At 42.0% G+C, this 14,884-nt stretch overlaps 1 protein-coding gene across 1 annotated transcript; it reads right to left on the minus strand.

Moving 5' to 3' along the window:
- Positions 1-717: 717 nt before the first annotated feature.
- LOC133420939 (L-amino-acid oxidase-like) lies at positions 718-5,647 on the minus strand. The gene is made up of 6 exons (XM_061710818.1): positions 5,607-5,647; positions 5,398-5,529; positions 5,102-5,303; positions 4,825-4,890; positions 4,212-4,348; positions 718-1,927 (listed from the first exon to the last, which is right to left on the minus strand). The coding sequence occupies exons 1-6, from the start codon at positions 5,645-5,647 to the stop codon at positions 1,132-1,134; spliced, it is 1,374 nt and encodes a 457-aa protein (XP_061566802.1). The 3' UTR covers positions 718-1,131.
- Between the last annotated feature and the right edge of the window lie 9,237 nt (positions 5,648-14,884).

The following is a 14,884-nucleotide window of genomic DNA, read 5'->3' on the forward strand; positions in this document are numbered from 1 at the left end:
TTGGTTACAACCAGTGGTGTAAAGTAACGAAGTACAAGTACTTCGTTATTGTACTTAAGTACGATTTTTGAGAATTTGTACTTTTATTGATACTTTCATTTCTCTGTACTTTTACTTTTACTTTGTTAAATTTTCAGGGAAAAAAATCGTACTTTTAATCCGCTATATTTAAAATTGGACACGTCGTTACTCGCTACAAATTAAAGAACAGCACAGCGGGGGCTGATTTATGGTTCCGCGTTGCACCGGCGCAGAGCTACGACATAGGGTACGCAGCGACGCACACGTAAGGTGTGCGTCGATTTAACGCGGAACCATAAGGCGGACGGGAAGGAAGGGGGGCGTGAATATACCGAGAAGGAGCCGCAGCTCCCGGGAGAGTTGCGCCGCAGAGGCGGGCCGGAAGGCCGGAGGAACCGCCGTCGCGTCGAGTACCGATGAGGACTGAAGCCTGAATTATAGTTCCGCGTTAAATCGACGCAGAGCCTCGACGTAGGGTACGGGCCCTGCGTTGGTGTAACGCGGAACCATAAATCAGCCTTGAGCTGCAGCTGACGCGTGTCCATGCACACCATTCTTTGATTCCACCCCTTCTAAGGTGGTTTTGGCATTTAAAAGTCCAAAAGTCTCATCCTTTATCAGCTGGGGTTGCTTAATGTTGTCACTGCATACTACAGGCTGGGGGTGAACCATGGATCTATTATATAAAACGGGGTGGACCTGTCAGCGGGGCCAATGGGGTACAGCAGCAGTGATGAGCAAAGGGAGAAATTAAAATGGGGTAATGGAAACAAACGCTAAAGAGGTTAGAATAATATCACCATTATTTAGAGTTGTAAGCAAATTCTTGGATTCTTCATTTCTTTGCAATCCTTTTGAAAATAATTTTGTACTTTGAATTTTGTACTTTATACTTTGTACTTTTTACTTTGTACTTTGTACTTTTGTACTTAAGTACATTTTACACCATGTGCTTTTGGTACTTTATTATATTTAAGTTGAGGTACTTTTATACTTTTACTTAAGTAATGTTCTTAATGGGTACTTTTTACTTTTACTTATTTTTGTACTTTTTCCACCTCTGGTTACAACTATATGACATGTTGCCATAGTAACCCCAGGCTCAAAACCTCACAGCTCATCTCTGTCTGGACCTCTCACTGACTCCTTTTGCGCCTCTTTACTGATGTTTGCAGCCGCCCTGATGGCAGACTTCATGGACGTCTCGATCCAAGCGTGCGGGAAGGCCGTGTGTTCTCCGGCAAAGTGAACCCCCGGTTCTTTTCGGAAGAGCTCCTTGGTGTATTCCAGGTGTTGGTAGGGTGTGAAAAGAGCGAAGGCACCCATGCTGTAAGGATCTGCACTCCACCTCTTCACCACAACTCCAGTACAGAGAGATTTGATATAATCACCATGGATCAGTGCCAGATCATTTAAAATCAGCTCTTTCACATCTTCATCACTTGCACCTAGGAAGAGGAGGGAGTCATCAGACCAGGTGTAAGAAGCCAGGAGGACACCTATCTTGTCATGTTTTGTGAAATTGTGGCTCGGGTAGTAGATGAAGCGAGTTGGTCGGTCTGTGACGCTCTTTCCTCCGTGGATGCCATCTCTCTCCCAGAACTTCTCGCTGAAGGTGAGAAAGACCTTGGTTGCGCTGTCGTAGTGGACTGATCTCAGAGCTACCATCTTCTTGATGGAAAGAGGTGGCTCAAAGTCTATGAAGAGGGCTGCTTTGGCTGTGGTGGTTACCAGGACAACGTCAGCGGGAAGCTGAGCCACAGTGGACTGATTCAGAAATGTGACCGTGACCCCTTTATCTGAATGCTTTATGTGCTTGACCGTTGCATTTAAGAAGATTTGGCTTGTGAGGTTTTTCGCAAATGCTGTGGGGAGTAGGTCCATTCCACCAGTCACTTCATCATACCTTCAAAAAAAAGAAAGTGATACAATCATGGCATAAATGGGTTTACTATAGAATCCAGTAAAAGTTTAAGGCTGAATGTATCTACAATTCTTGTATTTCGTCCATGTGTCCACTCCAGACGTTTCCTACAATTTCAGTGCCTTCGTATGGTTGTGAAGCAACACATCTACGAGGCGGAAGTGATGAATCAACAACCAACACCAACAAACAATTTGTTGAGTTTTTTCTCATCATTAGTTCATTGATTGACTCAATACTGCCCCTGTGACTTCCCGTGGTATTGCTCAAGTTTGTCCGTGTTCATAAGAACCTAAACGAAATAACTGACGAAATCAATGCAGGGTGAAGACGGAAGTCTCGGTTTGTTTCCATATCCACTTCAAACGTGTTATTATAATGAGACAAATGCTCTTTGTGGGAGATTTAGACTGTGCTCAATGTCATTCATGGCAGTTTAGTTAATGGGATTGTACCCTCGAGTTTTAAGCATGTGGTAGTTACACGACTGATTAAGCTCCCTTTCCTCTCTAAGGAATTTCAATACCAAGAGTGCAAAATTCTTGGTCTGAATTTAACCAGGTTCTGAGCTTTTTGGGGTTTATTGGTTTATTGCTCTTTCATACTCTCCTGGAAAGTTGAGTCAGCATTCTGGAGTCCTCCAGAGCACCTTTCACACGCGGAGGGCCTCATGGCTCTATTCTCAGCCCTCTTCTTTTATCAATATACTTGGTTCTGCTTGTATTAGTCCTCCAAAAACATGGAATTTCATTGCACTTTTATCCTGATTAAGGCCAAATGTATATTCCACTGAAGCATGGAAAAGCTTACTCTGCATGGATGTCACTTAATACCTTAGACTTTAATCAAGATAAGACTGAGGTTGTGTTACTTGGGCTGAGTGATATGGTGCATGTCAACTTGGGCTTTTTAAGCACACATTTGAAACCTACAGCGTATGTTTAAAACCAGACATCAACTGTACCTTTAATACACATGTTAGTTTAGAGGTCAAGTCTAGTTTTTTTCACCTCCAGCAGCTGGCCAAGGTTAAGTCTTCTTTCTCGATGTCACTTTGAGATTTGAATCCATGCTATTATCACAACACGTTTAGTTTGTTGTGATGAAATTTACATTAGCGTCAGCCAGAAATCATTTGCTCGATTTCTCTCTGCTGCACAACGTTTAATTGAAGGAAAACAACAGCATTTGGCTCCAAGTTTACCATCACTTCATTGGCTCCCACTTCATTTACGCGTTGATTTAAAACAAGTTTTTATTTGTTTTTAAACGTCTCCATGGTCTCGCTCCAAAGTATCAGTCCGACCTGCCTCAGCTGTACACGCCTTCACGCTCTTTCTGACACACTTTCTGATTGAAATCCTCCCTTAAAACTCTTTCGACTTGGCATTTTCACTGCTTTATTTTAGTTTTTTGCTTTTATGTTTATGTTTGTTTAAAATGTTTTAAATTTTTTAAATGTTTTTATCTGAGTACATGTTTGTGTTCAACACTTAGGTCAACTGTGTTATTAAAATGCTTCATAATAAAGTTGAGTTGAGTTGGGATTCATGTGATCACAGTGTCCGCACCACCTTTGGGCGCAATGCCTTCCGGTTCGCTGCAGCCTCTGATTGGAACACCTTACAAAAAACCCTTAAACTTCCTGTTCTCACTTCCATCTCCACCTTCAAACTACATTTTTTATTAAGTACAACCGACTCCTGCACTTTTTTTTAATCTTTTTTTATCTTATCTTATCTTTTGTATTGTGTTTTAATTTCTTTTTGTGTATTTATATAACTTAGTTTTTTTCATCTTAGCTCCCTCCCCTTACCCCCCTAGGCTGCATTTGTAAATAAGAAATTTGTTCTTAATTTGCTTGCCTGGTTAAATAAAGGTTAAAAAAAAAAGAAAAAAAAAGATGGCGCTTGAAATGTTATTCCGGTCATTCAAGGAACAACTGTCCCTTCTTCAAATAAGGGGACAGATATTTCAATGAGATCTTTCTCTGGTTTTACCAAAGAGAAAGGCTCTGAGAGAGTAAAAAGGATTTAGGTTTTTCTAAGAGACCTGAGATTTTGTGACTGAAGTATTTCCCTGGAGATTGATGGCAAAGGAGGAAAGTCAAATCTGAACTCAGTCTTCTCAGAGCTGTATAAGAGAGGTGTTTTTTGGCAACTAGGCCAGTGAGTTTTTTAGCTCTCGGCTGATGAAGGCCTTTAGTCTGTGGAATGAGGCAGTTATCAAAAGGTTTTGTCTATTTTTAACATCTGTCAGCTCTAACGTGTTATGGTCACTAACGTCCGTTTGGTCATAGAGCATCTCCGTCAGGGCTGTGAACATGAGGCTCTGTTCGTTAAGCAGATCTCCAACCATCCTGATGGCTTCTCCACTCAGACCTCCCTCTTCATTCAGATACTCCTGTTAAGATAAACATCCAAATTCATGTAAATGTTTCTGTACTGCATACCAGGGGTGTCCAAAGTTGGTCCTCGAGGGCCACTATCCTGCAGTTTTTCTGCTTGAACAGACCTGATTCTAATTAAACGTCGTCATCGGCATGTCATCAGGGTCTGCACAAGTCTAATAATGACACAGTCATTTGTATCACGGTGTGGTGAAGCAAAGAAACATCTAAAATGTGCAGGACCACGGGGAACGGAATTGAAGACCAGGGATCTAGATAACTCTAGTTTGTGATGTATGTTTAGGTGGTCTGTAATCAGGATTTTTGTAAATCTGTAAAGGGTTATCATCACAGGTACCTCAAAGAACCATGCAGCACATGGAAACCCAACATGAAATCCTAGGATAATGCTGAGCAAAGTTTCTGGAGGAAGAAATGTGGCTTCATTTCACAGTTTCACAGAATTTTAACAGATCACGTTGAATCTTACCTGCACAGAGTAGTGATCAAACTTTTTTATCGCTTTGCAGCCATGAATCCTAATTTCATGTACTACCTACAAAAAAAGAGGATTTGAACTGGTGTCATTTAAAGTCAAAGCACAAATAGATACACTTAAACTTGGTACAAAACACAAAGAGACACACGAAAAAAGGTTTTGATCTCCAGATGTAGATTTGTCATCCATGATGGTTTTATGCAGGGCCAATATTTATGTACTCATAAATTAAAATAAAAAAAAAACACAAGTTTATTAAAATATTTACCTTCTGTAGAGCCTGTTGGAGAAGTTCATCTGCTGATCTATGCCTCTCATTTCCTCTTAGGTTGTACTGCAGCAAATCAGGGTGTTGTTTTCCTTTTAGCGTCTTGAGTTTCTGTCCGTTCACCAGGTAAAACGTTTGGTTGTCGTTCATGATGAATTTATTGAGCTTCAAGCCCAGCTTGTGAATATACCAGTGGAGAATCCTGGAGAGAGATGTCACTTCGTCACTTTGTGGAGTCCCTTGGTTTTATTTTTTATCTTTTAAATAAGCAGCAAATCTTTATTTTATAAACCCACTTGTGAAAACTTGGGATCCTCATGGCCCCCAGCTCAGCATACCAGCCCTCTTCTTCATTCCTGTAGGTGTCCACCCGTCCTCCAACTCGTCCACTGGCCTCCAGGATAGTTACCTTAACAAAATGGAAGAAACTGCAGAACACACTCGACGCAGCATCACGTTTGAGGAGCTAAATGTTAACATACATACAACATACAATAGGCTTTACCAGGGGGGGGACAGGGGCGGGCAGTGCCCCCCCACGGACATGCTCTGCCCACCCAAAGAAAACTGGATGTAGTGTTGACGGCAGTCTGGGCACGCATGTGATATCATAAATCTATTACTGTGTATGCAGTGGCGCAAAAAGTGGGTACTATGCACACTAAGCGACAGCCGGGAATTATTTGGAGTGTGCTTTTTCAGTATTTGACAGCGTATATGTGTAATTTATATGGTTAATAACAGCAGCACGTTACTGATTAGGCGCCCCTCAGCTCCTTCACCTCCTCTCCTCTCGTCCTCCCACCTCTCCTCCCCGACACACTGCGCGCCCCCGCGAGCACGCGCAGGAGCGCGAGTGTTTGAATTGACAGTTAACGTTATGGAGAAGCAGAAAAAAAGCTGTCGGGGACACAAACCCGAAAATGGAAGAGGGAGAATGAGGAAAATTTTATGGGGATGAAACAAAGCATTTCAAAGTAGTTGAAAGACAGAAGGTGGGTTATAGCCCTGTATCAAGAGGAGGCTTGTAAAAAGGCTATACATAGGTTAGCTGAAGCTAGTTACTACTAGTAAAACGACAGGTTACTGTTGTCTTGTTGATCAGTATTTACAACAGATCATGACAAGAAAAATAAATGAACCTGTTTGTGGTTGTGCGTGTGTGTGTGTGTATGTGTGTGTGTGTGTGTGTGTGTGTGTGTGTGTGTGTGTGTGTGTGTGTGTGTGTGTGTGTGTGCGTGTGTGTGTTCGGGGGGGGGGGGGGGGGGGGTGGTCGGGGGTGCTTGGGCTCTTCACTTTTATACCTCAAATACAGCATTTCTTTACCAGTAATTTATGTGTCCACTAGAGGGCAGATAAGTAATTTTAATGCAGTAATTTATGTGTCCACTAGAGGGCAAATAATAATTTTAATGCAGGAACTTATATGTTCACTAGAGGGAAATACGTAATTTTAATGCAGTAATTTATATGTCCAGTAGAGGGCAAATACATTCCTTAAAATGCAGTACTTTATGTGTTCATTAGAGGGCAAATAAATGCAGTTTAATGCAGTACCTTATGTGTCCACTAGAGGGCAAATAAATGCATTTAAGTGCAGTTACTTATATGTCCACTAGAGGGCAAATAAATTAATTTAAATGCAGAAATGTATGTGTCCAGTAGAGGGCAAATAAATGCATTTAAATGCAGTAACTTATATGTCCAGTAGAGGGCAAATAAATGCATTTAAATGCAGTAATTTATGTGTCCACTAGGGGGCAAATAAATACATCTTAATGCAGTAACTTATATGTCCACTAGAGGGCAAATAAATGACTTTAAATGCAGTAATGTATGTGTCCACTAGGGGGCAAATAAATACATCTTAATGCAGTAACTTATATGTCCACTGGAGGGCAAATAAATTCATTTAAATGCAGTAATTTATGTGTTCACTAGAGGGCAAATAAATGCATTTAAATGCAGTAACTTATATGTCCACTAGAGGGAAAATAAATGCATTTAAATGCAGTAATTTATGTGTTCACTAGAGGGCAAATAAATACATTTAAATGCAGTAATTTATGTGTCCACTATTGGGCAAATAAATACATTTAAATGCAGTAACTTATGTGTCCACTAGAGGGCAAATAAATACATCTTAATGCAGTAACTTATATGTGTCCACTAGAGGGCAACTAAATGCATTTAAATGCAGTAACTTATATGTGAAGTAGAGGGCAAATACACGCATTTAAATGCAGTAACTTATATGTCCACTAGAGGGCAAATACATGCATTTAACTTCAGTAACTTATATGTCCAGTAGAGGGAAACTAAATGGATTTAAAGGAGCCGTCTGTAAGAAATGGCCAAAACTGGTACTGCAGTCACTTTCAAAATATTGTTGAGCGGCGTGTACCCTCCCCCTCCTCCCTCCGACCAGAGGTTGCCAGGTAGGCTGCAGAATGCAGCAGGAACGTAGGCTGCCATGGCTGCGATAATTAGAGCCGAGCTGGCAACCCGGATGCCGAAACAATACTGACTTGGTGATTGGGAGATAGGTGGAGGGTGGAGCTTCAGAAACAATACTGACTTGGTGATTGGGAGATAGGTGGAGGGTGGAGCTTCAGGCCAAAACAAAAAATGACAACATAAACATCAGTTGAGGGCTGCAACTCCTCTTTTTAAACTGGAATATCCTGGCTTGAGTGCTGTTGTCAGTGACATAAGCATTTGAAATGAACATGTTTTTTAAATGTCTGTTGACATATCGGGGTCATTTTATGATTCGTTTTATTATTGCTCTAACATACAGCTCCTTTAAATGCAGTAACTTACTTCACTTTTATACATCAAATAGAGCATTTATTTACCAGTAATGTATGTGTCCACTAGAGGGCAAATAAGTAATTTTAATACAGTAATTTATGTGTCCACTACAGGGCAAATAATAATTTTAATGCAGGAACTTATATGTCCACTAGAGGTCAAATAAATGCATTTAAATGCTGTAACTTATATGTCCACTAGAGGGCAAATAAATGCATTTAAATGCAGTAATTTATATGTCAAGTAGAGGGCAAATACATTCATTAAAATGCAGTAATTTATGTGTCCATTTGAGGGCAAATACATTCATTAAAATGCAGTAATTTATGTGTCCACTTGAGGGCAAATAATTGCATTTAAGTGCAGTTACTTATATGTCCACTAGAGGGCAAATAAATTAATTTAAATGCAGAAATTTATGTATCCAGTAGAGGGCAAATAAATGCATTTAAATGCAGTAACTTATATGTCCAGTAGAGGGCAAATACATGCATTTTAATGCAATAACTTATATGTCCACTAGAGGGCAAATAAATGCATTTAAATGCAGTAATTTATGTGTCCACTAGAGGGCAAATAAATACATCTTAATGCAGTAACCTATATGTCCACTAGAGAGCAAAAAAATTAATTTAAATGCAGTAATTTATGTGTTCACTAGAGGGCAAATAAATGCATTTAAATGCAGTAACTTATATATCCAGTAGAGGGCAAATACACGCATTTAAATGCAGTAACTTATATGTCCACTAGAGGGAAAATAAATGCATTTAAATGCAGTAATTTATGTGTCCACTAGAGGGCAAATAAATACATTTAAATGCAGTAATTTATGTGTCCACTATAGGGCAAATAAATACATTTAAATGCAGTAATTTATGTGTCCACTATAGGGCAAATAAATACATTTAAATGCAGTAACTTATGTGTCCACTAGAGGGCAAATAAATACATTTAAATGCAGTAATTTATGTGTCCACTAGAAGGCAACTAAATGCATTTAAATGCAGTAACTTATATGTCCAGTAGAGGGCAAATACACGCATTTGAATGTAGTACCTTATGTGTCCAATAGAGGGCAAATAAATGTATTTAAGTGCAGTAACTTATATGTCCACTAGAGGGCATATACACGCATTTAAATGCAGTAACTTATATGTCCACTAGACGGAAAATAAATGCATTTAAATGCAGTAATTAATGTGTCCACTAGAGGGCAAATAAATACATTTAAATGCAGTAATTTATTTGTCCATGAGAGGGCAAATAAATGCATTTAAATGCAGTAATTTATGTGTCCACTAGAGGGCAAATAAATACATCTTAATGCAGTAACTTATATGTGTCCACTACAGGGCAACTAAATGCATTTAAATGCAGTAACTTATATGTCCAGTAGAGGGCAAATACACGTAAGAAAAAAAACGTAAGACTACCGTTGTGAAACACTCAAAAATTTTCCTTAATGATGACACGTTCAGCCTCAAAAATCTTAAACCTGTCTGTGGAACTAAGTGCTCACCGAAAGGAAATCAAATAGATTACATACACTCAAAGAAATTTAGTCTGATAGAAAACCTAGAAAAAGAGGAAGGATATTAAATCAAAGAGTTTTGAACAATGGATTATCAAAATGAATAAGATGTATGAGATGTAATCACCCAAATATACCCCACCAAAGATAACGATTCAAACAAATTTAAAAAACAAAATTTACAGAAAGTCTCCAGAGGACAGGGAGGATGAAAAACCACTGAGCTGCTGAGGAAAAACACCAGAAGAACAACTTTCCGAACACATCTTAAAAATAGGATGGTAATGAAACCACACTGAAAAAAGTACAGTTCCCGAAGACGTTTTGAATAAACCTAGACAAATAAAATCTACTTTCATTTCGGGGACAACGGATCAGCATGAAAGCAAAGATCAGCAAAGACTCCAAGTCCAATGTTGATTTAGATTGAATTTGGTTACAACCAGTGGTGTAAAGTAACGAAGTACAAGTACTTCGTTATTGTACTTAAGTAAGATTTTTGAGAATTTGTACTTTTATTGATACTTTCATTTCTCTGTACTTTTACTTTTACTTTGTTAAATTTCAGGGAAAAAATCGTACTTTTAATCCGCTATATTTAAAATTGGACACGTCGTTACTCGCTACAAATTAAAGAACAGCACAGCGGGGGCTGATTTATGGTTCCGCGTTGCACCGGCGCAGAGCTACGACATAGGGTACGCAGCGACGCACACGTAAGGTGTGTGTCGATTTAACGCGGAACCATGAGGCGGACGGGATGGAAGGGGGGGCGCGTGAATATACCGAGAAGGAGCCGCAGCTCCCGGGAGAGTTGCGCCGCAGAGGCGGCTGGAAGGCCGGAGGAACCGCCGTCGCGTCGAGTACCGATGAGGACTGAAGCCTGAATTATGGTTCCGCGTTAAATCTGTAATGTTTAGCAATGTTGACTGCTAAAGCTTTTATTTTGAAAGTCTATCCTTAACCGGATGTATTGCGCTGCTCTAACAGTTGCAGGTGCGGACTGAGACGTTGGAAATAAACCAAGCTCCCGAGTTCAGCTGAAACTAAGAAGTATCCGTGTGCCGTTATTATATAAGATAAGTTATAATACTTCCCGTGTATAGCTTATCACAACATGGTGTCAGAGTGAAAGTCGAAGAAAAAGTAGTTAGACGACGGACCCGCGTAGAAGACGAAAAAAAAAAAAAAAAAAAAAAAGACGAGGGAAAGTTAACAATGGAGGCGTTTGGCGTTCCTACCCCGAAGATGGACTGGGATTCATCTAATCTACCAGATGCGTGGCGGAGATTCAAGCAACATGCCCAACTGATGTTCACAGGACCGCTCAAAAAGAGAACAGAAGAGGAAAAATGCAGCTTTCTTCTGCTGTGGATTGGCGACAAAGGACGGGACATCAGCAACACATGGACACTGGCTGAAGATGAAGCTAAGTTGCTAAATACATATTATGACAGATTCTCAGAATACCTCACTCCCAAAGCAAATCCTATATTTGCAAGATATAAATTCCAGGAGAAAACGCAAGGACACAGTGAGTCATTTGAGCACTTTGCGACAGATCTCAAGCTGCTAGTTAAAGACTGCAACTACACAGACAGCGACGAGATGGTCAGGGACCGTATAATTTTCGCTACCAACTCACCTAGAGTGCGCGAAAAATTACTCAGCCAGGGGCCGGAGCTCACGCTCGATAAAGCGATCGATATAGCCCGCTCCTATGAGCTATCACAAGTGCAGCTAAAGGCTATGGCTAACGACAGTCATGAAGTACATGCAATCCACCGCAAACCTGGTAGGCCAGCTTTTATAAAGGGAGCTAGCAGGCACCATGACAGCCCAAGAACGCATGAAAATGCCTGCAGCAAGTGTGGGGGACACCACCATAAATCCATAGAGTGCCCAGCAAAAGGCAAACAATGTTTAAAGTGTCGAAAATTCAATCACTATGCAAAAGTGTGCAAAACTAAGCCTCACACCCCAGGTAGAACAGTGCACAGAGAAATCCACACAGTTGGTGAAAGTAATGAAGATGATGGCTCAGAGCTATTTGTGGACACTGTTACTACAGAGAGGAAAGATGAGGAAAGTGCATATGCAGCTATTGAAATGGGCCCACAGAACAAAAAACTGACTTTTAAGCTAGATACTGGGGCACAGGCAAGTGTAATACCAGCCAAAGACTTTAATGCGCTCATGCCCAGCACACAATTAATGGCTGCTGACCGTAAGTTGACAGGCTACGGCGGACATGCACTGGAAGTGAATGGCTGCTGCAAAATAGCGAGCACATACAAAACTAAGTCAACCATAGAAATGTTCTACATAGTGAACTGTAAAGGCCCACCTATTCTAGGCTACAAAGCCTGCAAAGCCCTGGGACTCATAAAAGTAGTGTATGCCGTCAACAGTGACGAAGAGAGCAGCACCCAGTCAGACCACATCTTGAGTGAGTACTCAGATGTTTTTAAAGGCATCGGCACGTTCCCAGGCGAATGCAGCTTCAGAATAGACCCCAACGTAGCACCGGTTGTCTGCCCACCGCGGAGGGTACCATTTGCCCTTAAGGACCGTCTAAAAACAGAGCTAGACAACATGGAAAGGGACAGCATAATATGCAAGGTGACAGAGCCCACCCAGTGGGTTAATGCTCTAGTTGTGTGCGAAAAGCCCAAAACACGCAAACTCAGAGTGTGTTTAGACCCAAGACCCCTAAACAAGGCAATAATGAGGCCATATTACCCCCTACCCACACTAGAGGATGTGACATCCAAGTTAGCAGGGGCAAAGTATTTTAGCATCCTAGATGCTAGATCAGGGTATTGGGCAATCAAGCTGAGTGAGGAGTCATCACTGCTCACTACATTTAACACCACTTTCGGAAGATACCGTTTCCTCAGGCTGCCCTTCGGCATCGTGTCCGCCCAGGACGAGTTCCAGAGGAGGGTGGATGAGACATATGAAGGCCTGAGAGGAGTAACCGGTATCGTTGACGACATCGTCGTGTTTGTAAAAACAAAGCAGGAACACGACAACAATCTCCGGGCCATGCTCGACCGCACCAGAGAGAGAGGCATACGGCTAAACCCAGATAAATGCCGTATCTGTGTTCCTGAGGTGAGCTACTTTGGTCATAAGCTCACAGGAAACGGTTTGAAACCAGACCCACTTAAGGTGAGAGCCATCAGAGACATGTCACCGCCAACAAGTGAGGCAGAGCTTGAAACTGTGCTAGGCATGGTCAACTACCTAGCGAGATTTGCACCCAACCTAGCTGAGGTGTGTGCACCACTCAGACTACTGCTAAGGCAGGACACAGAGTTTAAATGGGACACTATGCATGAGAATGCATTTCAAAAGATGAAAGAGATCATCACAGCAGAGCCAGGGCCAGTGTTAGCTTACTTTGATCCTGAAAAAGAAGTGACACTGCAAGTAGATGCGTCAAAACACGGCCTGGGTGCAACCATCATGCAGGAAGGCAGACCAGTAGCATATGCATCCAAGCAGAATTATGCCCAAATAGAGAAGGAGCTGTATGCAGTCCTTTATGGGTGTAAGAGGTTCCACGAGTATGTCTATGGGCGAAACATAACTGTGGAATCAGACCACAAGCCGTTAGAGGCTATTCTCCGCAAACCACTAGCTCTTGCTCCACCGCGCTTACAGCGCATGATGCTTGCATTACAAAAATACAGCATAACTCTCGTCCACAGGCCAGGTAAAGAGATCCCTGTAGCCGACACACTGTCGAGAAAATCCATGTATGAAGAGGACGAGTCCCTATCTGAGGCTATGGAAACTCAGGTACATACTGTCATTAGCACAGCCCCAGTGAGTACTGATAGGCTAGATAGCATCAGAACAGAGACAGCTCAGGACGAGCAGCTCTCCAAGCTAAAGCAAGTAATTCGGTCAGGCTGGCCGGAAACACGAAAACGTTGTCACCCACTCGTCAGTGATTATTGGAACCACCGTGACGAGATCACAGAGGCTGATGGGATCCTTCTGAAGGGTGAGAAAATAATCATTCCACACAAGCTCAGACCACACATGCTAAAGTGCATCCACACGGGACATTTTGGAGTTGAGAAGAGCAAACACAGGGCAAGAGATGTAATGTTTTGGCCTGGCATGGGTCAACAGATTGAGGAAACAGTCCAAAGATGCGACATATGCCAAACACACCGTAGTGCCAACACGAAAGAACCCATGCTCTCACATGAAATCCCAGAGACCCCATGAGAGACTGTAGCAACAGATCTATTCACATGGAACTCTGAGAACTATATAATTATCTGTGACTATCTCAGCAGATACTTTGAAATTGAGCGCCTGCCTAACATCACCACAGCCGCTGTCATTCACAAGATGAAGGCGGTGTTTTCAAGGCAAGGAATCGCCCGCCGGGTCGTCAGTGATAATGGGCCATGTTACAACTCAAGTGAGTTCAAGCAGTTTGCAGAGTCATGGGGTTTCCAGCACATCACCTCGAGCCCGCATTACCCGCAGAGCAACGGCTTAGCAGAAAAGACTGTTCAAACTGCAAAGCGAATCCTCACCAAGGCCAAAGAGGACAAGAAAGACCCCTATCTCTGTTTTCTGGAGTATAGGAACACACCAGTTGATGGACTAAAATCCCCAGCCCAGATCCTGATGAGCCGCAGACTACGCTCCATCCTGCCCACGACAACTCAACAACTCCGACCTCAGGTGACCCCCGAGGCTACTGTTCGTGCAAGGAGAGAGGACTGCCAGCAGCGCCAGAAACAACACTACGTCAGATCTACTAGACCGCTGTCAACGCTGCGCGCCAGAGCACCCATCCGTTTCCAGCAGGGAGATGGCACGTGGAAACCAGCGACAGTCATCCGACCAGCTGAGACACCGCGGAGCTACTACATCGAGACCGGTGAAGGTCAGTCATTCAGACGCAACCGACGGCACCTGCTGGACAACCACGCACCCATCACACAGCATCCAGAGGCCGGCGATGATGACTCTAACACTACACCACAAGACCCAGGTGCGCAACGTCATCACACCAGTTCTGTGTGTAAACCTGTTCACACTGAGCCTTGTCAACGCACAAGGTATGGACGTGTCATTAAGCCGAGGCAAGTCCTCGACTTATAACTGACTTTTAAAGGGTGCAGGCGGTTCGCTGCCCTAACAAAAAAAAAAAAAAAAAAAAAAAAAAAAAAAAATTGAAAGGAAGAAAAACCTGTTTTTGTAGTACTGTGATTTATAATACTGTACTTTATATTGATATGTTCACCAGCCTATTTACTGTTAAAACAGAGTGATTCCCTCTATTAAGTTATTTGAAGTACCTCAGGATTTGTTGATCTTGTTAATTTTGTTCCAGAAGTAGCACACTTAAATATTATAGCACTTTTGAGTATACTGATGTTATTTGCACTGCTAAGGATTTA

The sequence above is a fragment of the Cololabis saira genome, chromosome 20 (genome assembly GCF_033807715.1).
Source record: "Cololabis saira isolate AMF1-May2022 chromosome 20, fColSai1.1, whole genome shotgun sequence".
Lineage (NCBI taxonomy): Eukaryota > Metazoa > Chordata > Actinopteri > Beloniformes > Belonidae > Cololabis > Cololabis saira.